The 22,920-nt window shown below is 34.4% G+C and overlaps 1 protein-coding gene across 1 annotated transcript; it reads right to left on the bottom strand.

Moving 5' to 3' along the window:
* Positions 1-4,124: 4,124 nt before the first annotated feature.
* On the bottom strand, positions 4,125-21,960 carry LOC127700990 (uncharacterized). The gene is made up of 2 exons (XM_052204745.1): positions 21,870-21,960; positions 4,125-7,219 (listed from the first exon to the last, which is right to left on the bottom strand). Exon 2 carries the CDS (start codon positions 7,206-7,208, stop codon positions 4,140-4,142), a length of 3,069 nt encoding a protein of 1,022 aa, XP_052060705.1. The 5' UTR covers positions 7,209-7,219; positions 21,870-21,960; the 3' UTR covers positions 4,125-4,139.
* Positions 21,961-22,920: the final 960 nt, after the last annotated feature.

Here is a 22,920-nt window from a genome sequence, read left to right on the forward strand (position 1 = left end):
ACCTCATCTCCTTATTTTTATAAACACAGGAAAATTAGCCAAAAAAAATCGTCATTCAAGGACAAGAACTCCTCCTTCTGATAATTATAAACCCGCCCCTGATTTGGGTCAGATGAGCTAAACACGAGGTTATGGTAAAATGAACAATGTCAGATGGACATGTACCCCTTACAACCATTGACTGATTACATATATACAGTGGACATGTACCCCTTACAACCATTGACTGATTACATACAGTGGACATGTACACCTTACAACCATCGACTGATTACATTCAGTGAACATATGCCCCTTACAACCATCGACTGATTACATACAGTGGACATGTACACCTTACAACCATCGACTGATTACATACAGTTGACATGTACCCCTTACAACCATCGACTGATTACATACAGTGGACATGTACCCCTTACAACCATTGACTGATTACATACAGTGGACATGTACCCCTAACAACCATTGACTGATTACATACAGTGGACATGTACCCCTAACAACCATTGACCGATTACATACAGTGGACATGTACCCCTTACAACCATTGACTGATTACATACAGTGGACATGTACCCCTAACAACCATTGACCGATTACATACAGTGGACATGTACCCCTTACAACCATTGACTGATTACATACAGTGGACATGCATGTACCCCTTACAACCATTGACTGATTACATAACAGTGGAAATGTACCCCTTACAACCATCGACTGATTACATACAGTGGACATGTACCCCTTACAACCATTGACTGATTACATACAGTAACCAAGAAACTAATTAATCTCATAACGGAATTATTACGTTGATTAATGGAACCATGAAAATGAGGTCAAGGTCAATTAATTATTACCACACCAACATGTACTACTAAGACAATCCTTCCGTCTGTAGTTGAACTTGAACTTATCTTATAGAATCAAAGAAACTGACCTTCTCACGAAAACTTGACAATGGCGATAGATTGGTGTGTAACGTCCAGTGGCAACTATATTGCTTGAACAATTTTTGGGGCCCTTTATAGCTTGCTGTTCGGTGTGAGCCAATGCTCGGTATTAAAGACCGTACTTTGACCTATAATGGTTTACTTTTATAAATTTTGACTTGGATGGAGAGTTTTCTCATTGGCACTCATACCACATCTTGATGCGATCTAAATATGAACCCTGCTGTGTGCTAGACTGACAAACTCATCAGATTTTTTAACGTGCTAGTTCACGAGTCGGCAGGATGACATGTCACCCAACAACGACATTATTTTAACTCTCAAATCCACCAGTCTTTGCTTCTACTACCAAATGCTGCATGCTTAGCAGAGAAGCGGCAAATTAAATGTTCATTTTCAAGCCATGGGTTTGACCTAGCCAGTGATCTACTAGAGGCCAGCAAGGATCTAGTCTACGAGACCACCAAGGCAGTTACCTAATGTTGATCAATGAACTATATAAATCAGATCAAAGTCATAAAGTGTCCTTATCACAACAAATTTATTTTTATTGATGGACAATGACATTATAAAAATGAGGTCACGGTCAGATCAACCATGTAAGACAGGCTTTCAGTCATTTACAACTTTTTTTATATACCAAATACAGTTAAATTTAACTTGAAAAAAAAGAATTCAAAGAACTTCTTTCACATTTTTTTCATATCTGTGCCATTTATAGTAGACCATACAGTATGGGGTTTTCTCATTGTTGAAGGCTGTAGGGTGACCTATAAATGCTTCTATTCATTTATATGAATTCTGGTGGATAGTTGTCTCATTGGCAATCATAATTTTTGTTTTATATTAACATTGAACTAGAGGCTCTAAAGAGCCTGTGTCGCTCACCTTGGTCTCATGCTGTGCATATTTAACATTGTAGACGAGGATAGAATTCATGACAAAAATCACTGTTTTGTTGACCTTGTATTACTGATCATTTAGTCTGTTTTTTTTCCTTTTATATTCTTTAGTTTTTGCTCAAAACACAAAAGAGGGTAAAAAAAAAATCCTCATTTAAGGGCTATCACTCCTGTAAAGAGCGAGTCTACTAACTATATCGGCGACGTTTGACTTGTTATAGTAGATCTTACCTTGCTGATCATTTTTGTGATATAATGTTTCTATTTATCTATTATAATTTTTATCATATAAGGCAAAGCTTGATACAGGTCTGAATTTGGATTGTAATTAAATGTTTAACATATTATAGGTTTCTGAATAAATGTAGTCAAAGAACTTGAAATTGGTTATATGAATTGAATTTATATTCAATTAAAGATTTCTTGCTGTTGTGCAATACACTGTGCTGTTGCACAATACTTAGTAAATCTGTTGTCAGACTATATACAAATAAAGTTCAATTAATTCTCAATGTCATATTAGAAATTTATGAAAATGTAAAGGGAGCTTACATCAATAGATATAAACAATTCACCAAAGTTTCATAAGAACTGCTGAAAGCATTTTTGATTTTTTGTTCGAAAACTGGAAAATCCCCGTTTTTATGAATAAAACCCCATAACTCGGAAACGTAAAATCTAAAATATATAAAAATCGAAAGGGAGCTCATGTCAATAGATATAAACAATTCACCACAATTTCTTGCAAGTTGGTGAAAGCATTCTTGAGTTATTGTCCGAAAACTGGAAAATCCCCCTTTTTTTAATGAATAAAACCCCATAACTCGGAAACGTAAAATCTAAAATTTATAAAAATCAAAACGGAGCTCACGTCAATAGATATTAACAATTCACCATAATTTCTTGCAAGTTGGTGAAAGCATTCTTGAGTTATTGTCCGAAAACTGGAAAATTCCCCTTTTTTTAATGAATAAAACCCCACAACTCGGAAACGTAATGCGTTTTTGAGTTAATGTACGACATGTTGACGACGGACGGACAACGGTATACCATAATACGTCCCGTAAACAGGCGTATAAAAACTAAAAAAATTGGTAAAAATCGTCATCAAAGGGCAATAACTCTAATAAGGAATCGACTGATAATTTCGACCATGTAGACTAATTTGTAGAAATTGTCTTGTTGATCATCTTTGCAATTCAAAGTTTCTCTCTATCTTTCACAATCTTCAAGATAATAGGCAAAAATGAAAAAAAAAGTAAAATTTGTCATTTAAGGGCTAGAACTCCTATAAGAAGTTGTCTTGACAGTTTTGACGTATTTGGACAATTGGTAGAGTTCAACATTCTGAACATTTTTGCTCTGTCAGATTTTCTCTCTTTATAATGGTTTTCAAAATAATAGATAAAACTTGCATTTTACCCTATGTTTTATTTTTAGACATGTCAGCCATCTTGGTTGGCAGGCGGTGTCATCGGACACCTTTTTAAAACTAAATACCCCAAAGATGAATGTGGCCAAGTTTGGTTAAATTTGGCCCCGTAGTTTCACAGGAGAAGATTTTTGTAACTGTTAACGACGACGGACGCCAAGTGATGAGAAAAGTTCACTTGGCCCTATATGGGCCAGGTGAGCTAAAAATAAAACATGAACATGAGTCAAGATCAGATGAACCATGACCCACAAACATGTATCCTTTGAAATCAATCTTTACACCAATTACAGTTAAACTAAGGCGAAAGTAGTTTACTGATCAGAGGACCTCACCCAATCAAGAAAATTTCAAACTTAAAATAGGATTGCGACAAACCTTAGTTTAAATTGGTCTTGAAGATATTTTAAAGTTTACGAGTAAAAATGATGACGACAGATGTTAAGCAAGGAAATGGCACATTAGTTTTTGGGGCAAGGGCTGTCAGATAACATGAGAAAGTTGTGAGCATGAAAGGGTTTGGGGCCCTCTATTTTGGGCTAGTGAGGATACTGGAGATGAAAGATGACAAGTGATAGTTCATTTGACCTTTTGAACATGTGAAGTTAAAACCATACCACACATATAACAAGTGAACTTCATCATGCAACATACATAACAAGTAAAAGATGAACAACGAATCTAATGAGTAATCTAGTGATATATATATAACTTGCTAAAACATTTAGTTGTATACTATTCAAAAGAAAAACTTTGGACCTTTTTATCTACTGATATACATATAACCATGAAACTTGCTAAAACATTCAGAAGAAAAACTTTGGACCTTGGCTTTTTGAGATTTATTCAGAAGAAAAACTTTGGACCTTTTTGTGACTTGTTCAGAAGATTCACCAGAAAAATATCCGTTGTTAATTTGCCCCTTTTCTTGTGCAAGTCCACAAATTTCACCATGTGAGATGACAGCTGTCCTTGATAAGGTTCACAGTTGTTTACAATCGCAACAGAAGCTAGGCACTGCAATGATCGTGTACCCACAGGACACAATGGACTTGATGACGTTTGGGAATACCAGATGGGTGTTCTGTTAGCAGCATCGATACAGTCAGTGTGAGCACCAGCTCCCAACAGGGCTTGGATGATATTCATCTGGTTATCATAATGGTTGTTCACTAGCTCATTCAATTCAGTGGACCTGACACGGTAGGCTAAATGAAGGGGTGTCATTCCAAACTTGTCCTCAGTATTTGGATCTGCTCCTGAACTTAATAAGATTTCAACTAACTCTGATAATCCTATTATTTCTTTCTCTAATTTTTCCGATGCTTTGTTTGTGACTGGTGTGGCATAGTGCAGTAGACTCTGTCTAACATTATTCCTTAGGTCATCTTTGAGAACTTTCCTCAAGAATTGTGAAAATCTTCTGTCTTCTTCATCTGTCTTCTCAAATCTATGTAGACATTTGATTGCCAAGAGAAGAGGTGCAAACTGTGAGAAATCTCTTTGTTTTCTTGGAGTGGCTAGACCGTGCAAGAAAAAACACTTAAATATAGCCATCAGTAGATCAAATGATAACCGTCTTCTTTTCGTTTCAGTAAGAAGTACATTGGTTAAAGAGTCAATAAACTTTGTCAGTGTGTATGTCTTTGTAATGCTGCTTACTGCATAATACTCCTCTTGTGGAATATACTTAACAAGGTATGGGAAACTGTATGTCATTACAGTAACAAATTCTTGGACTTTGTCATGCCGTTTATACTCGATAGCTAAAGCATGAAATGCCCTCATAGTTTGATGGCATCCAAAACCTATCAGTCTCTCGTGAATTAAAATACTCTTAGTCAAAATGGCAATGCGAGTTTTAATTATTTGTTCCTCTTCATCTTCACTGTCCGTGTCACTTGAGACATTATCTGATCCACTTTCACGGCTGTTTAAACTGTGGAGATGTGATACAAATGACTTTGTGGGTGAATGGACTACAATATCTGGTACAGTACCTGTGTTCAACTTCATTTTAAAGCTCTCCTCAACAGACTGAATAATAGAACGAGAATCTTCATCAAAGTCTATATATATAGTATCCATGTCAACATAATCTTCATAAGGATTCAGCAACTCTTCTGCAATTTCGTCTGATATGTGAATATCCTTCTCCCACTTTGACACATATTCTTGAATACTCTCTGAATTCTTATTCTTAAGGGTAACTATCTGTTGTCTGATACAGTTGGCAGCATTCCAACAATCTACAGCATCAGTATAATACCCCCATTTGGCAAAATTGGCACCAGCTATCTCTAAAGCATCAAACTTGACATGGAAAGGAATCTTTGGCATATCCAAACATGTTCCTAATAAGCTCTTCCCAGTGGCAGCTAAGAAAATAAGAGGATGTACATACTTGTTATGATTGGAATCATTATTACTACATATGACATTATTTGTGGTAGGATGTATTCTACAAGACTTTAGAACAGTATTCACATTAGTTTCTATAGTTTCTTCTTGTTCCTCTAACAAAGGTATGTAAAAATACTTCAGAACATTGGCATTGTTGACTTCTGTGCCATCAGATTCATCCAAAAATGGCTCAAGGTAACTTGAAATTTGGCATCTCTTATAATTATAATCTTTATGTAGAAGTTCATAACCCAATAATGACATTCCCTCAGCATTCCTGACATTGGCTAGGTTAGGAACTTTGTCTAACAATATAGGTAGACAAGCTTCATACAATTGTCCCTCAGTATTCATTACTATAACATTAGTACTCTCTTCTGGTAGCACAGCTCTAAATATATCAAACAGTTGACTCTCAGAGCATTTCTCTATGGCTCCATAAGCAATCAACAACACAACAATTTTAAGTTTAGGATGACATGGAACTGGAATTTTCTCATCATTCTTCTTAGTTAAATCAAGTCTTATTCGACATTCAATTTCATCATCAGATCCATTCATACTTTCTTCCTCTGTTTCATCTTCATTTAAACTGTCATCTTCATCCTCTGACGAATATTCACTTTCATCATCGTCAACATCAGTCCACTCACCTTCGTCATCTGGGCAATCACGTCTTTCATCCTCATCCTCATCTTCATCAGTATCATCCTCATCAATAACATCATCATCTTCGTTGACCTCATTGTCAGATTCATGTTCCTTTTCATCATCCTCGTCATAGCTTTCTTCATATCCAAATGATGGCCATGCTGATGATGAACGTATCTTCATGGAGAACAACAATAAGTTGAAATTGGGGGCAACATTCCTACCTGGATCAGCCTTATGTTTCAGTAGGTAATGAACAATGTGTTCTTCTTGCTTTGCTATTGCCCAAAGCATTGGCTTACCATCGCCATCATTTCCATTAACGTCAGCATCACAATGCTCCACAAAAAATTTGACGAGATTAAGGTTTCTTATCTTACATGCCAGAGATAGGGGGACATGATCATAATAACGTTTGTTTTTAACTTTCATCAATTCTTGTCTTTGCTGTTTAGAACATACACCTAATACAGCTGCCAAGTATATATCTGCATCAGTGGATTTCGTTCTTGTTCTTCTAGATGGAAACAGCCAAAGAAAGGAAAATGGTTCGACTTTGGGTTTTTTGGTTGCCCAAATCAAATCATGAATATTTCTTTTGATAGCTTCAAATGTAACATAATTAACTCCATCACCGTATTTCATGTTGTTGTAGATGTCCTCCTGACTTTTATGATCTATCGCTCTACTTTTCAAAGTAATATTGTATTCACCAAAATGTCCTGTTTTAATTAAGTCAGAGTAGCAACAATTTTGATTAGTATCAAAAGTCAAGTTCTTCATTGAACATTTTTCTTCCAAGGAACAATTTTCAATAGATTTTGTAATCTTTAAATCTTCTTTAAACTCCATTCTCTTCATAACAAATCAATCTGAAAATACACAAAATACAAGGTGTAAAAGTTTAGGATCAGTTTTTTTTCTTTTGCTTTATTGTATATCTCCTTTTCAATTCTTTTAATTTGTGTTTTTTAGTCCAAGATCAGAATTGGTAAAAATATGGAAGTAAAATTTTCCAAATTTAAACTGCATAAAATATCAAACAAAAATATACAGCTATGACTGAGCACATTATACATGTTATACACCCATCCATCTACCATTAAAGTCCCACAACTCCAAGTCAATGAACCTGAAATTAAAAGCGACAGCTTTTGCTTCAGTTCAAGACTGTTATAGAATTTGATTGGATTGGGTAAAAGAAAACCAGACTTTACCAAAAACAAGTTATAAAATTGATATGAATGAAAGGTGATGTGGGGTATTTATTTATGTCAAGGTGACATTAAGCATAACAGGTAGAATGTATCTTTTTTTATATTTGAGTTTTAAGCCAAGATCAGTGGCAAAATTAGGCAGTTTCAAACTAGGAGCAGAACTCTTGGCAGATGATCTGGGAGCTGCTAAGAGCCCCTGTCAAAAGTCTTGGCAAGGTGACAAAGGAGAAAAAGCCCCTGAAAGCTAATTGGATTTAAGACAAAGTGATTGACATTACCATGATAATGTTCATAACATATGATATTCAGCAAACAATTTTTGTCCAATTATATTTGGACTATTGTATGGAAAAGGTGAAATGTACCTGTGCTTTGTGAGCACTTTTTGTACTGATGAATGCTGGGTGTCTTTTTCATACCAAATATAAAGGACACGATTACTGTTCACATTTGAATGCACACGATGTGTTTGGTTTGATTAAAGCACCAAGGAAATGTAATTGAAAATAATATTCATATCATTATTTATTGGAAAAATGGCCGAAGGTTTCAGTGTTTGTCTGCAGATAATTAATGGACCATCTTAAAACTGCAGGTTTTTAACTTTCTTAATGTTCATATTTCACTATCATAGAAACATAAATGCTGCAAAAATGTTTTATGTTGAATAATGCATGTAGTACTATTGTGTAATAAACAATTTTCGTTTGTAAACTTCACTTGATTGATTGTTTAATTTTAGTCTCTGATTTATAGTTGTCTTTTTGGCAATCATACCACTTCTTCTAGTAATTACATTAGTACACAATACTGATTGATAAAACTTTAATAATTATTAAACAAGATTGGAAGCTTTCACACAATGTCCCCTACTGCTGTGTAAATGATGAATAAAATAGTGTGTCACAAGGTGTCATTGTGGAACAATAGTCAGAATATTGTCAAAGTCTCTTAACTCGGCAAAAATGGACAAATGAACAAATCGAAACGATTGTATAAAACGATCAACTACATATTATGACAAACATTTCTATCAAGTATGAGAGCCTTTGATCATATTGTGCCAGAGGGGTTGGGTTTACAATTTGTCATTGTGGTACAAAAAGTCAAAGTCCCATTAATCCCTTAAAGTACTTAATTCAAAATGACAGAATAATATGGTCAACTACCAGTGTTGCTAAACAGTGGAAACATAAAACGAAATGGAAACAGAAGAAATATTTATATGGATGGAAACTGAGGAAAAAAAGGCTAGAACTACGAAAATCAATAAAGACTAAAATAACGAAATCACACCAAGTATTTTGAAAATAGGAAAGAAGATATCAAGGAAAATAGCAAACAGTTTAACAAATACATAACAGCTAAAAATAACTATAGGCTATAAAGAACATGTGTCACTCATCTAGGTATATGTATAAATAAGAAGATGTGATGAATGTTTGTATGCATTGAAATGTAAAGATTGCATTCAACTGAATGTTTGTAGGCACTGAAATGTAAAGATTGCATTCAATTGAATGTTTGTAGGCACTGAAATGTAAAGATTGCATTCAATTGAATGTTTGTAGGCACTGAAATGTAAAGATTGCATTCAATTGAATGTTTGTAGGCACTGAAATGTAAAGATTGCATTCATTAAAATGTTTGTAGGCACTGAAATGTAAAGATTGCATTCATTAAAATGTTTGTAGGCACTGAACTGTAAAGATTGCATTCAATTGAATGTTTGTAGGCACTGAAATGTAAAGATTGCATTCAATTGAATGTTTGTAGGCACTGAAATGTAAAGATTGCATTCAATTGAATGTTTGTAGGCACTGAAATGTAAAGATTACATTCATTAAAATGTTTGTATGCACTAAGAGGTAAAGATTGCATTCAATTGAATGTTTGTAGGCACTGAAAGGTAAAGATTGCATTCTTTAATTAAAATGTTTGTACTGAAAGGTAGAGATTGCAGTCATTAAAATGTTTGTACGTACTGAAAGGTAAAGATAGCAGTCATTAAAAATGTTTGTACTAAAAGGTAAAGATTGCATTCATTAAAATGTTTGTATGCACTGAATGGTAAAGATTGCAATCATTAAAATGTTTGTACTGAAAGGTAAACATACCTGCCAACTTTTCAAAATCTCCATGGGGGATTTTAAGCGTAAGAGGAACTTATGGTCCTCTTTAATTGCCATAAGTGTTTTGAATCTACTACTACATTGTTTGAATGAGTATGTATGTGCTTAAATACCCTTTTAACTCATTTGAATGCCTGTTTTGAGGTGTTCAGATTATAAAATAAAAAATTTCAAAATTCAGGTCAACCCCTCTCATGGGGGATATCCCCCATAAATCGGGATAGTTGGCAGGTCTGGGTAAAGATTACATTTATTAAAATGTTTGTACTGAAAGGTAAAGATTGCATTCATTAAAAAGTTTGTACTGAAAGGTAAAGTTGCATTCATTAAAATGTTTGTACTAAAAGGTAAAGATTACATTTATCAAAATGTTTGTACTGAAAGGTAAAGATTGCATTCATTAAAAAGTTTGTACTGAAAGGTAAAGTTGCATTCATTAAAATGTTTGTACTGAAAGGTAAAGATTACATTTATTAAAATGTTTGTACTGAAAGGTAAAGTTGCATTCATTAAAATGTTTGTACTAAAAGGTAAAGATGGCAGTCATTCAAATGTTTGTACGTACTGAAAGGTAAAGATAGCAGTCATTAAAAATGTTTGTACTGAAAGTTAAAGATTGCATTCATTAAAATGTTTGTATGCACTTAGAGGTAAAGATTGCATTCATTAAAATGTTTGTAAGCACTGAAAGGTAAAGATTACATTCATTTAAATGTTTGTACTGAAAGGTTAAGATTACATTTATTAAAATGTTTGTACTGAAAGGTAAATATTGCATTCATTAAAACATTTGTAGACACTGAGAGGTAAAGATTGCATTCATCTGAATGTTTGTATGCACTGAAAGGTAAAGATTGCATCCATTAAAATGTTTTTACTGAAAGGTAAAGATTAATATTACATTCATTAAAATATTTGTAAGAACTGAAAGGTAAAGATTGCATTCATTAAAATGTTTGTACTGAAAGGTAAAAATTGTATTCATTAAAATGTTTGTACTGAAAGGTAAAGATTGCATTTATTAACATGTTTTTACTGAAAGGTAAAGATTAATATTACATTCATTAAAATATTTGTAAGCACTGAAAGGTAAAGATTGCATTCATTAAAATGTTTGTTAGCACTGAAAGGTAAAGATTGCATTCATTAAAATGTTTGTAAGCACTGAAAGGTAAGGATTACATTCATTAAATTTTTTGTAAGCACTGAAAGGTAAAGATTGCATTCATTGAAATGTTTGTACGCACTGAAATGTTATGATTGCATTCATTAAAATGTTTGTAAGCACTGAAAGGTAAAGAATGCATTCATTGAAATGTTTGTACGCACTGAAATGTTTAAAAGATTGTATTCATTCAATGTTTGTAAGCACTGAAAGATAAAGAATGCATTCATTTGAAATGTTAGTATGCACTGAATTGTTATGATTGCATTCATTAAAATGTTTGTACTGAAAGAGAAAGATTGTAAGCACTGAAAGGTAAAGATTACATTTATTTGAATGTTTGTATACACTGAAAGGTAAAGATTGCATTCATTAAAATGTTTTGTACTGAAAGGTAAAGATTGCATTCATAAAATGTATGTGTGCACTGAAATTAAAATGTGTGTAAGCACTGAAAAGTAAAGATTGCATTCAATAAAATGTTTCAAACAATTAGTTTGTAAGCACTGATTGGTAAAGATAGCAATCATTAAAATGTTTGTACTGAAAGGTAAAGATTGCATTCATTTGAATGTTTGTAGGCACTGAAAGGTATATATAGATTGCATTCATTAAAATGTTTGTATGCACTGAATGGTAAAGATTGCATTCATTAAAATGTTTGTTCTGAAAGGAAAAAATTGCAATCATTAAAATGTTTGTAAGCACTGAAAGGTAAAGATTACATACATTTGACAAATGAGCATTGCATTGTAATTGTATCTGAAGGCAATACTATTGGAGAAATCAACTACAATTATGAACAAAGGAAGATAACTCCAATTCTAAAGTGATTCCCCAGTTGGCCTGAGACCACAATTAATGACCCCGCTTTTCGTTGTCCACGAATATAGTTCTCTTTAATTAAAAACAAGGAATTATTTGAATCTGGAATAATTTTGAATTCTGGAAAATTGATTAGAAATGTATGATGAAAACTAACCCAACTAAATAGGGTTAGCCATGCGCGCATGGCTAAGGTTAATTTTACTTTCACTATCATTTCAGTATGAACTAACTAACCCCCCTTAGCCATGCGCACATGGCTAACCCTATTTAGTTGGGTTAGTTTTCATCATAAATTTCTCATCAATTTTCCAGAATTAAAAATTATTCCAGATTCAAACAATTCCTTGTTTAAAGTGTATTTTTTCTTTCCCTTTCTCATTCATTTCTTAGTTTTTATTGGGTGGAAATGAAAGAAGAGAGCTAAAATAAATTTTTGGATATTGTATTTTAACTGATTTTGATATGGAAAGAGTGATTAGGCCAGGTGCAAAAAGGTAATATTTACAGTTTTTGGAACATCTCTTGACTTGTCCATAGGGGTATGCATGTGTATTGGCTAAATTTGTAAGATGTAAAAGTGCAATCTTTCTGAACATGCTGAATGTTGGATATATTTTTTTCGACTAGTACTGTACATTACACACACAAGAATTTGACAAAAAGACCAGGTGCAATTTTTTTAATGAGACAAAACATCATAAAGAACTAATAGAGGAATTTAATTGTGGTCTGGCCAGTTTGTGAAACTTCAATTTTTTGTCAGTCAGACCCAGGATGACAGAAATAAAATTTTGAACTTTTACTGGTCCTTCAAAAAATTTGATGGTATTTTATTCTTTAGATATTATGACCTAATGTGTAAAATAAGATATTATGGTGGAAAAAAAATTAGAAAATTAAATTTAAATACAAAAATAAGTTTTCTCATTGTTTTCACTGGGTCAAGTTTGATTCTGTCAGGAATATGATCAAATAAGTTAGAGGTTACAACAAATAATTATGAAGAAACTCACAAAAACACTATGGCCGAAGCCATTACTATGTGGTCAGTCAGGACATCATGAACACACGATTGTTCTTGGCCTTATCAATGTTCAAGTATAGAGCTGTTTTCATTTCACTGGTATGAACATCCTTTTCCCTCTTTAAAACTTTAGTGCAGAGGCACAAGTATGGATTGTTTTTAACAGGGATTTTCCAACCCTCATTTTGGGTCAGAATTTGGGTCCCAATCCCAAAGAGAAATATACTCTTTTTTCCCCAATTTTCAGCTCTAAAATTCCCAATCGTATATAGACATCGACACGAGATTTTGTTGGTGTCGTATCATGATTTTTTGTTACAAATCTCTTAAATCTTGTTTGTAATTCATGCAGTTATTCCAATCCTACTCAGATACAGGATTTTGCACCTGATGCCGTGTGCCCTTTCTATAAACGGACTCATTAATTTTCCCTAAAGCTGACATTTCACAAACTTTTATTCCCATTTGCATGGGCCCTGGGCCCCTTCCCCTAAGCACTACTAAAATCACTGTTTTATCAGACATGGTATAAGTTGACATTTGTTAAAGAGTTTGCATTGGTGCCAGTCTGCAGTGGTACAAGTTTCCAAATTTTTGAAAAAGTAAATGTTTCCAAAAATATTCCCCCTAAAATCACAATTAAAAAGTTGAATTTTGTCCACAGGGGTATTTTAAGTTAGGCCAACATTTTTTAATTATCTGTTTTACAAACCTGCCGACCGCATATTCCCGAAAATGGAAATAAAATGCTTCGCTGAGCGCAGCCTGATACAACAGCTGAGGTCGAACCCTGAACAGTTGGTGCAAGTTTGGACAAAATATTCAAGCTTGATACTGTCTGAATTTGGATTGTGATCAAATTTTTGACATAATATAGGTTTCTGACACAAAATAAATGTGGTGAAAAATCTTTAAAAGGAGTACGTCCGGTAAGGGCCGATTTTGGCCTCAAAATTCAGGTTCATCTGATGAAAGATTTTGGACACTTTTTAAACTTAAGTGTCTACTCACCTAATTTTTCAAATTTTCAATCAGTTTATGTAAAAGATTTGAACTGATTTAGTCATTAAAGACCCTCAAATTCAAGCTTATAAATGAAAAATCTATCAAATATGCCATAATATGCAACTTTTCATATGGTTTTTGTCAAAAATGAAAGTGGCCGCATCCGTGTTCATTCTCAACCTTTATATATGTTATGTATTATCATCAAATACAACTTACATTTAAATATTAAGAATGAACACAAATGCGGCCACTTCAATTTCAGATGAAAACCGTCTAAAAATTAACCAAAATGCAAAAATTTCGAAGATTTTCAGTAATTTAGCATGACTTAATGATGCTAGTGGCCGATACATGTGTATTGTATTGTCAAAAACAGCCCATATTTATGTAACAGAAGTATTCTTCTTTTTTCCAATAAATAGCTAAAATTCACATTTCAACAATTTTGTAAAACTGCTATATTTTGGGGCCAAAAAGGGGTCTTACTGGGCCTACTCCTTTGAAATGGGTTGAAATATTTGTATTAATTTTCAATTGAAGATTTCTTGAAATTGCACAATACTGTGCAATTGGATATTTCTTGCTATTGTGCAATACTATGCAATTGAAGATGTCTGGCTATTGGGCACTATTGTGCTATTGTGCAATACTGTGCAATTGGATATTTCTTGCTATTCTGCAATACTGTGCAATTGGATATTTCTTGCTATTCTGCAATACTGTGCAATTGAAGATTTCTTGCTATTGTGCAATACTGTGCAATTGAAGATTTCTTGCTATTCTGCAATACTGTGCAATTGAAGATTTCTTGCTATTGTGCAATATTATGCTATTGCACAATACTATGCAATTGAAGATTTCCTGCTATTGCGCAATAGTGTGCTGTTGCACAATACTTCATATAATAATTTACACGTCATGTTTTGTGTGTATCTCCTGCCATATAAGTATTTTTTGCTTTTAAATATGAATCAGAAATAATAAATGCAAAAATGGACAATTTTAAGAAAAAAAAAAAGAAAAATTATGAAAAAAAAAATCCCCCCCACCCCAATATTTTTTTACCCCCTTTTAGTAATTACCCCCAAACTCAATCCCAGCTTTCCCTTTGTGGTATGGTACCTTGCAGTACAATTTCAGAAAGATCCATACACTTAAACACAAGTTATTGTCTGGAAACTAGAAAAAATCTTATTTTTTACCCCTTTTTGGCCCCCAATTCCTGAACATTTGGGGCAATTACCCCCAAACTCAATCCCAGCCTTCCATTTGTGGTATGGTACCTTGCATTACAATTTCAGAGAGATCCATACACATAAACAAGTTATTGTCTGGAAACAAAAAAAAAAATTTCAGAATATTTAGGGCAATTACCCCCAAACTCAATCCCAGCCTTCCTTTTGTGATATATATATATATGGAACCTTGTGGTACAATTTCAGAAAGATCCATACACTTACACACAAGTTATTGTCCGGAAACAACAAAAATGCTTGTTTTTGGCCCCTTTTTAGCCCCCAATTCCTAAATTGTTGGTACCATAACCCAAAAAATCAATCCGAACCTTTCTTTTGTGGTATTGAACCTTCTGGTAAAATTTCATAGAGATCCATTCACTTTAACTCAAGTTATTGTCCGGAAACCAAATTTGTCTTTGGATGACGACGCAGACGAGGATGACTTCATACCAATGTACGATGCAACAAAAAATTTGTTTGCGGTCATATAATAAAAATAAAAGAGAATGCTGTTAAATCTCCTTTTTATTATCGCCAAAATTTTGCGGTTGTGAAAATAAAATATCAACACTTTACCACGCTTTTCTTGCCGGAAACCAAATCTGGTTTCCCATTTTTTCCCCCCGGTAAGTTTGCTTGCGTAGAAATGTGCCGGGTACCAGTCGTAAATATTTAGCATGGCTGCTGAGGCTGAACACTGCATGGAAGGTCCCAGCTGCTTTTTTAAAATAATTGATTGATGGAAAAGAGACCATGAGAATACGAAATTGCAGACTCAGCCACACAGAGGGGGATATTTGTTTTGGATTATGCCGATGAATCGGCAACAGCACTATCTGTTAAAAAGTGCTTTGCCGACAAGGCTGAAACCGCAACTAACACCCCACTGTGGGTACTTAAAGAGTTCTGGTAAGAAATATTTGAGTATAAGTTATTTTTTGATGGATTGAAATGACTTGCTGATGACTGCCATGTCCAATTAGGAAACTGATCATGGGATGTGGTTAAAATGCCAATGAGACAGCAACCCTTAACCAAGTTTCTGACATCCAAACAATCTAGAGTGCACTCTTCAGTTTTCTATGCTGATAAACTTGAACTGAATGATTTTGACTACAATTTTTAATGCTGCCTATCTCGGGTATAAAACCCTTATGATACATGTTATAGGGATTAAACATGTTCAGTTTATGTTGTCTTGATATGGTCTTATACTGCAGTGATATTGTTTGCCTCAAATTACAGCCGAAATTCGGCTTTTTCCCCTAGAGAAAATTCCCAATTACTAAAAAAAATGGACTTAAAATTCCTCCCAAAAAGTTTTACATTTTCCCCAAACAGTGATGGCATTGGTAGTAATGATTGAAATATCGTATTCATGTTATTATTTTGATATTAGAAAGCACTTTTGAGATCCGGTTATCTGATCAGAATCATCATGGTGTTTGTAACACATGTGGTTTTCAATGCATTAAGTACCATCATTGCTTCTGTTTCTTTCCCCTCTTAGAAAAGTACCTTTCAGGTTGAAAATGTCTGACAACCAAAATATACATGAAAAAACAGTGCAAAAAAGACTGCAAAGGTCGGCAAAAAATCGGAAATGTGTTTAGAATAAAATATACAAATTTCCCAATTTCAATAAAAAATATGCATTTTTCCCAATAAAAAACGGTAGAGGTAGTTTTGAAAAAAGACAACAATATCACTGTACTGCATCTAAAAACATCCATCATTGCAATAGTGTAAATCCAGATAAAATGAAATATAAGATAGAAATGGACCAGGATCAAAGTCTACAATATTTTGCATAGGAAACCAGATTAAATCACACGCTTGCAAAGTTCACCCTATGGTCTTTCAAACTTGAAATTTCTTATGCAGTAAGCTCTGAGTAGCCCAATCAAATATGCCAAAAGCAGTTTATTTAGTGTATGGTACAGAACAATGTCAAAAAAGCTTTACATCAACAACATTTTGTCTTAGGTGGAGTGTTGTTCCATTGGCAATCATACCATGAGCCTGTTCATTGGTTGTCGTCTGTTGATGTGGTTCATAAGTGTTTCTCATTTTTATCTGTACGTGTAGAATCCTAAATAGGCTTTTTTACACGGTGGAGAAGAGCGCTGTTGTTATGGGCGGTGTTCCTGTAGAGCGGTCTTGACTGCCTCTACAGAATCAGCATGCACTACCTTATCTGGCAGCTGGTTCCAATTGATGATTGTTTTCACAAAGAATGAGTGTTTATATTGTTGCTTATTTTGCTGTCTGGCAATTTAAGTCCTCTTGTGTTGTTTATTAAGAACTGTTTAATTATATTGTTTGCTTCACAATCAGCAATGTTCTTTTCGGTCTTGCTGGAGTGACAAACTTGTCGGCTGGCAGAGCCGGCACCAGACCCTCCAGTGTTTTTCCTTCCTTTATTTTGGGTCCGAATATCAGCCCTGTTCCCAATTAGAAAAACCCTATTTTTTTCCCAAATGAACACGGAAAATTCCCAATTCAATCAAGTTGTAGCGGAAAGTTAATTGATTATTTTGTCGTTCGTATCATTTGGTTCAAAAATATAGGTTGTCGTACTGTTCCCCAAGAAAAACAAGTCGATAGACAGATGATAATATTTCGAGAACCAGTTTAACTTAGTTCTGCATGGTTTATCTCAAAAAACCTGAAAAACGTGAATAACCATGATCTAAATTTTCAAAGGAACCAACTTTAATTCTATGAAAGATTGCTAGTATGGTTGATTTTTTTTCTTTAAATAATATAATTGAAAGTATGATTACTATTAATTTCGATTAAAAAAACATAGAGCATTTTTCTAAATTTTAATTCTAAAACACATTGGTTTTCACACAATAACTTTAGTTTAAGTGAATGGATCTGTATGAAATGTTACCATCAGGTTCAATACCACAAAAGGAAGGTTGGGATTGATTTTGGGGGTTATGGTCCTAACAGTTCAGGAATTAGGGGCCAAAAAGAGGCCCAAAAAGGCATTTTTCTAGTTTCCAGACAATAACTTGTCTTTTAAGTGTATGGATCTCTCTGAAATTATACCACCAGTTTCCATACCTCATAGGGATGGTTAGGATTGGCTTTGGGGGGGTTATGGCTCAAACCGTTTAGGAATTAGGGGCAAAAAAGGGGGAAAAACAAGGGTTTCCTGGTTAATGAACAATTTAAAAGCAGTGTAAGGGAACTAATCCAAAAACAAAATTGTACAATGTTGGATTACCTCCCTTACACTGCTTTTAAATTATCTATTTAAGACTTTTATCCACCATTTTCTACATAAGAAAATGCCTGTACCAAGTCAGGAGTATGACAGTTGTTATCCATTCGTTTGATGTGTTTGAACTTTTGATTTTGCCATTTGATTGGGGACTTTCCTTTTTGAATTTTCCTCGGAGTTCAGTATTTTTGTGATTTTACTTATTATGATGTATTTAAATGGGTAATTATGGTTGCAAACTCCATTGGTAATTTGAATTGAGATTATGACCATATCTTGAGGGAAAGAAATTTTTTTTGGAAAAAGGGGGGGGGGGGGGGGGAGAAATTGGGGGATGGGCAATTTTTTTCAGATTTCAGAAATTAAACAAAATTTCTTCACATATTTTTTTTTTTGAAAAAAAAGCCTTTAAGGGTGGGGGTTGGGGTGTTCAATACGCAACAGCATAGTGTATTGCACAAAAGCAAAAAAAAAAAAAGGTTAATTTTAATTTTTTTTTGTGGGGGGTGGGGTGGGGTCAATTCGCACAGGCACAGTGTATTGCACAAAAGCAAAAATTTAATATAAATTCAAATCATATAACCAATTCTAAGTTCTTTGACTACAGTTATTCTGTGTCAGAAACCTATTGTGTGTCAAATATTTAATTACAATCCAAATTCAGACCTGTATCAAGCGCGAATATTGTCATGATTGTGTCCATTTTTGCCCCAAATGTTCAGGGTTGGACCTCTGCAGTCGTATGCAGCTGCGCCCAGTATAGATATTTATTACTTATGTTATAAACTGTAACAGCCTGTTCAAAATGGTCCATTAAAATTTATGAGGGTGCCCTTGGCCCATAGAGACAAAATCTTTCCAGATCGCTGCATACAGACTCTTACATTTGTTTAATGGAGACGATTAAAAATAACTAGAGGCTCTCAAGAGCCTGTGTCGCTCACCTGATTCTACTTTGGTTTTGGAAATCATGTAAAAATAGATTTAAAATCATAACAGATACCTAATAATGAGGGAGGCCAAATTTGGTTTAATATTGGTCCTGTAATTTAATAAAAAATCCTGGTGGCCATCTTGAACAGTAAATCGGCAACAAAGTAGCAACACTTAATCAGCACCTCATAAGAAACATTTATGCCATGTTTTGGTTTCATTCCATTCAGTGCACCTCTAGAAGCATTTGTATGTATTTCCCATAGGGTCTTATGTTAAAGGAAGTCCCCCCATTGGCGGCCATCATGGATGAAGGATCAGCTTCAAAGCAACAAAACTTAGTCAGCACCTCATAAGGAACATTCATGCCATGTTTGGTTTCAATCCATTCAGTATGTGGTTCTCTAAAAGAAGACATTTGTATGTATTGTCCATAGGGTCCTTTGTTAAACATTGTCCCAATCTGGCAGCCATCATGGATGAAGGATCAGCTTCAAAGTAACAACACTTGGTCAGCACCTCAAAAGGAACATGCATGCCATGTTTGGTTTCATTCCATTCAATGGTTCTCTAAAAGAAAACATTTGTACGCATTTCTCATAGGGTTCTATGTTAAACTAAGTCCTCTGCTGGCGGCCATCTTAGATTATGGATCGGCTTCACAGTAACAACATTTGGTCAGCACCTCATAAGGTACATTCTTGCCATGTTTGGTTTCATTGCATTCAGTGGTTCTCTAAAAGAAGACATTTGTATGTATTTCCCGTAGGGTCCTATGTTAAACTAAGTCCCCTGCTGGCTGCCATCTTGGATGATGGATCAGCTTCAAAGTAACAACACTTGGTCAGCACCTCATAAGGAATATTTTTGCTATGTTTGGTTTCATTCCATTCAGTGGTTCTCTAAAAGAAGACGTTTGTATGTATTTCCCATAGGGTCCCATGTTAAACAGAGTTCGCGAAAATGGTCGGTCCTGTCTGTCCTGTCGGTCAAAATGAGGCTCGGACCAGTATTTTGAAGGCTAGTGCCGGTCCCGATGACCGATGTAAAAACGGCCGTTGTAGTGCATATTTCGGCACTTATTTACATCGGTTATTAGATGTACCGCAACTGTTTCCAATAAGTGTTTACATCGGTTATCAGATGTACCCGCTGCCAATTTCCGGTACTGGTTTACGGATTTATTATAAACAAACCAAAGCGGCGATCTACACGTGGCCTACTAAATTTGTTCATAGAGCCATCCCTGGCAAACAATCGGCGATTGAACCCTACAATGGAGCAAACAAATACTGTAACAGCCGAGAAAGTGATTCAGATGATGAAATGGATAGTGAAGATGACTTTAAATAAGAACAATCAGAAGACCTGAACTGGTCCTTCATTGTTAATTTGCCTGTGGGTGCGAAGAATAAAACTAATATAAATAAAGTTATTTTTCGTTAAAATATGTTATTAATTTTATTTCAGGATAAAATTGACAGATTTTGGAGGACTGGCTGAAATTGTGTAGGACTGACAAATAATCATGCTTTGTCGGTCCCATGACCGACGGGTCAAAATAAGTTTTCGCGAACTCTGGTTAAACTAAGTCCCCCGCTGGCTGCCATCTTGGATGATGGATCAGCTTCAAAGTAACAACACTTGGTCAGCACCTCATAAGGAACATTCTTGCCATGTTTGGTTTCATTCCATTCAGTGGTTCTCTAAAAGAAGACGTTTGTATGTATTTCCCATAGGGTCCCATGTTAAACTAAGTCCCCTGCAGGCGGCCATCTTGGATTATGGATCGGCTTCACAGTAACAACACTTGGTCAGCACCTCATAAGGAACATTCTTGCCATGTTTGGTTTCATTCCATTCAGTGGTTCTCTAAAAGAAAACATTTGTATGTATTTCCCATAGGGTCCCATGTTAAACTAAGTCCCCCGCTGGCGGCCATCTTGGATTATGGATCGGCTTCAAAGTAACAACACTCGATCAGCACCTCATAAGGAACATTCATATTATGTTTGGTTTCATTCCATTCAGTGGTTCTCTAAAAGAAGACATTTGTATGTATTTCCCATAGGGTCCTATGTTAAACTAAGTCCCCCGCTGGCGGCCATCTTGGATGATGGATCCGCTACAAAGTAACAACACTTGGTCAGCACCTCATAAGGAACATTCATGCCATGTTTGGTTTCATTCCATTCAGTGGTTCTCTAGAAGAAGTTCAAACTGTAAAAAGTTAACGCCGACGACGGACGCCAAGTGATGAGAAAAGCTCACTTGGCCCTTTGGGCCAGGTGAGCTAAAAATAAAGTTTTGTCTCTACATTTTATTAGCAAACCAGATAATTCATCATGTAAAACATCTGGAAATGCCCCAAATCACCTGATTTAGCTTCATTAATTTTAACACCTGTTGTTCAGTGGTTGTCGTTTGTTGACGTGGTTCATAAGTGTTTCTCGTTTCTCGTTTTTTATATAGATTAGACCGTTGGTTATCCTTTTCAATTGTTTTACACTAGTCATTTTGGGGCCCTTTTCAGCTTGCTGTTCGGTCTGAGTCAAGGCTCCGTGTTAAAGGCCGTACTTTGACCAATAACTGTTTACTTTTTACAAATTGTGACTTGGAATTGGATGGAGAGTTGTCTCATTCAGTCATTGCCATTGCCATTGGCACTCATACCACATCTTCTTATTTCTATATAAAATGTATTATATATGTGTTTCTGCAAAAAAATATAATTATACTTACGTGTTGAACACTTGGCGAATCAAACTGTATATCAAAGTTAATTATTCAGCATCCTCATCATCTTATGTTTCACTGCTACTGCGAATGAAAAGGGCGGGAAATTAAAAATGACATAAAAGGTGTCCTCATAATCCGTGCATGTAACATAATTTATTCAATATTTTGATGAAAATGCAATTTTAATCACTTTTTTTTCTTTCGATATATAGTATATTTTGAGAGTATTTATTCACCTGGACCCGGTCAAATAGTAAAAATATAAATTGATATAAATATGATTACCTGGTAAATAACTCGATACCTTTTTTAAGACGATTAGCATATAATTAACGTAGTTTATATGCCAATCTTCTTATTTTTGCCCCTTTTCAGTCCTTTAATATTATTTTCTGTTTTTGTTTATTATCTTTTGCATTTTTTTGCTATTTTTTATTTTTTCTATTTTCTATATTTGCTGAAAAAAAAAATATGGAATGGACCTAAAATTCCACTAATATATTTAATCAAACTTCATTTACTTTTTTTTTCAAAGAATTTCCTTCAAATCTAGATTTTGATAAAGTAAACATTAAATATTTTATCAAATTATTTGATAAAATTGAGAATGGAAATGGGGAATGTGTCAAAGAGACAACAACTCGACCATAGAGCAGACAACAGCCGAAAGCCACCAATGGGTCTGCTTATGAATTTCATTTGTAAAGTTTATAGTAAAATTTGTAACTGAACAATGTTTAGGTCATGCAGTGGCGGATCCAGAAATTTCCATAAGTGTTCTCTGAGACTTAAAACATCCTGATGCTGGATTTTTTTTATTGGCAACATGTTTCGTTCAGGATATGTGTTTTTCAAAAAACAATCGTTGACAATATTTCATTGTGAAATTTTGTTTATTCCAATATTTTACTGTGAAATACTGTCCATGAAAATATTTCTATATCTTATTATATCTTCCCCGAGAAATCATCTGCCATGAAATTGTGAGCGTTTCTGGATTTAAAAAAAAAATCATGAAAAGTATGTGTATTACCAAAAATGACTGCATATATTA

Source organism: Mytilus californianus, unplaced genomic scaffold (genome assembly GCF_021869535.1).
Source record: "Mytilus californianus isolate M0D057914Y unplaced genomic scaffold, xbMytCali1.0.p SCAF_5, whole genome shotgun sequence".
Lineage (NCBI taxonomy): Eukaryota > Metazoa > Mollusca > Bivalvia > Mytilida > Mytilidae > Mytilus > Mytilus californianus.

Excerpts from the sequence above, each read along its gene's own strand:
- LOC127700990 (XM_052204745.1), bottom strand. The coding sequence starts at position 7,208 with ATGAAGAGAATGGAGTTTAAAGAAGATTTAAAGATTACAAAATCTATT.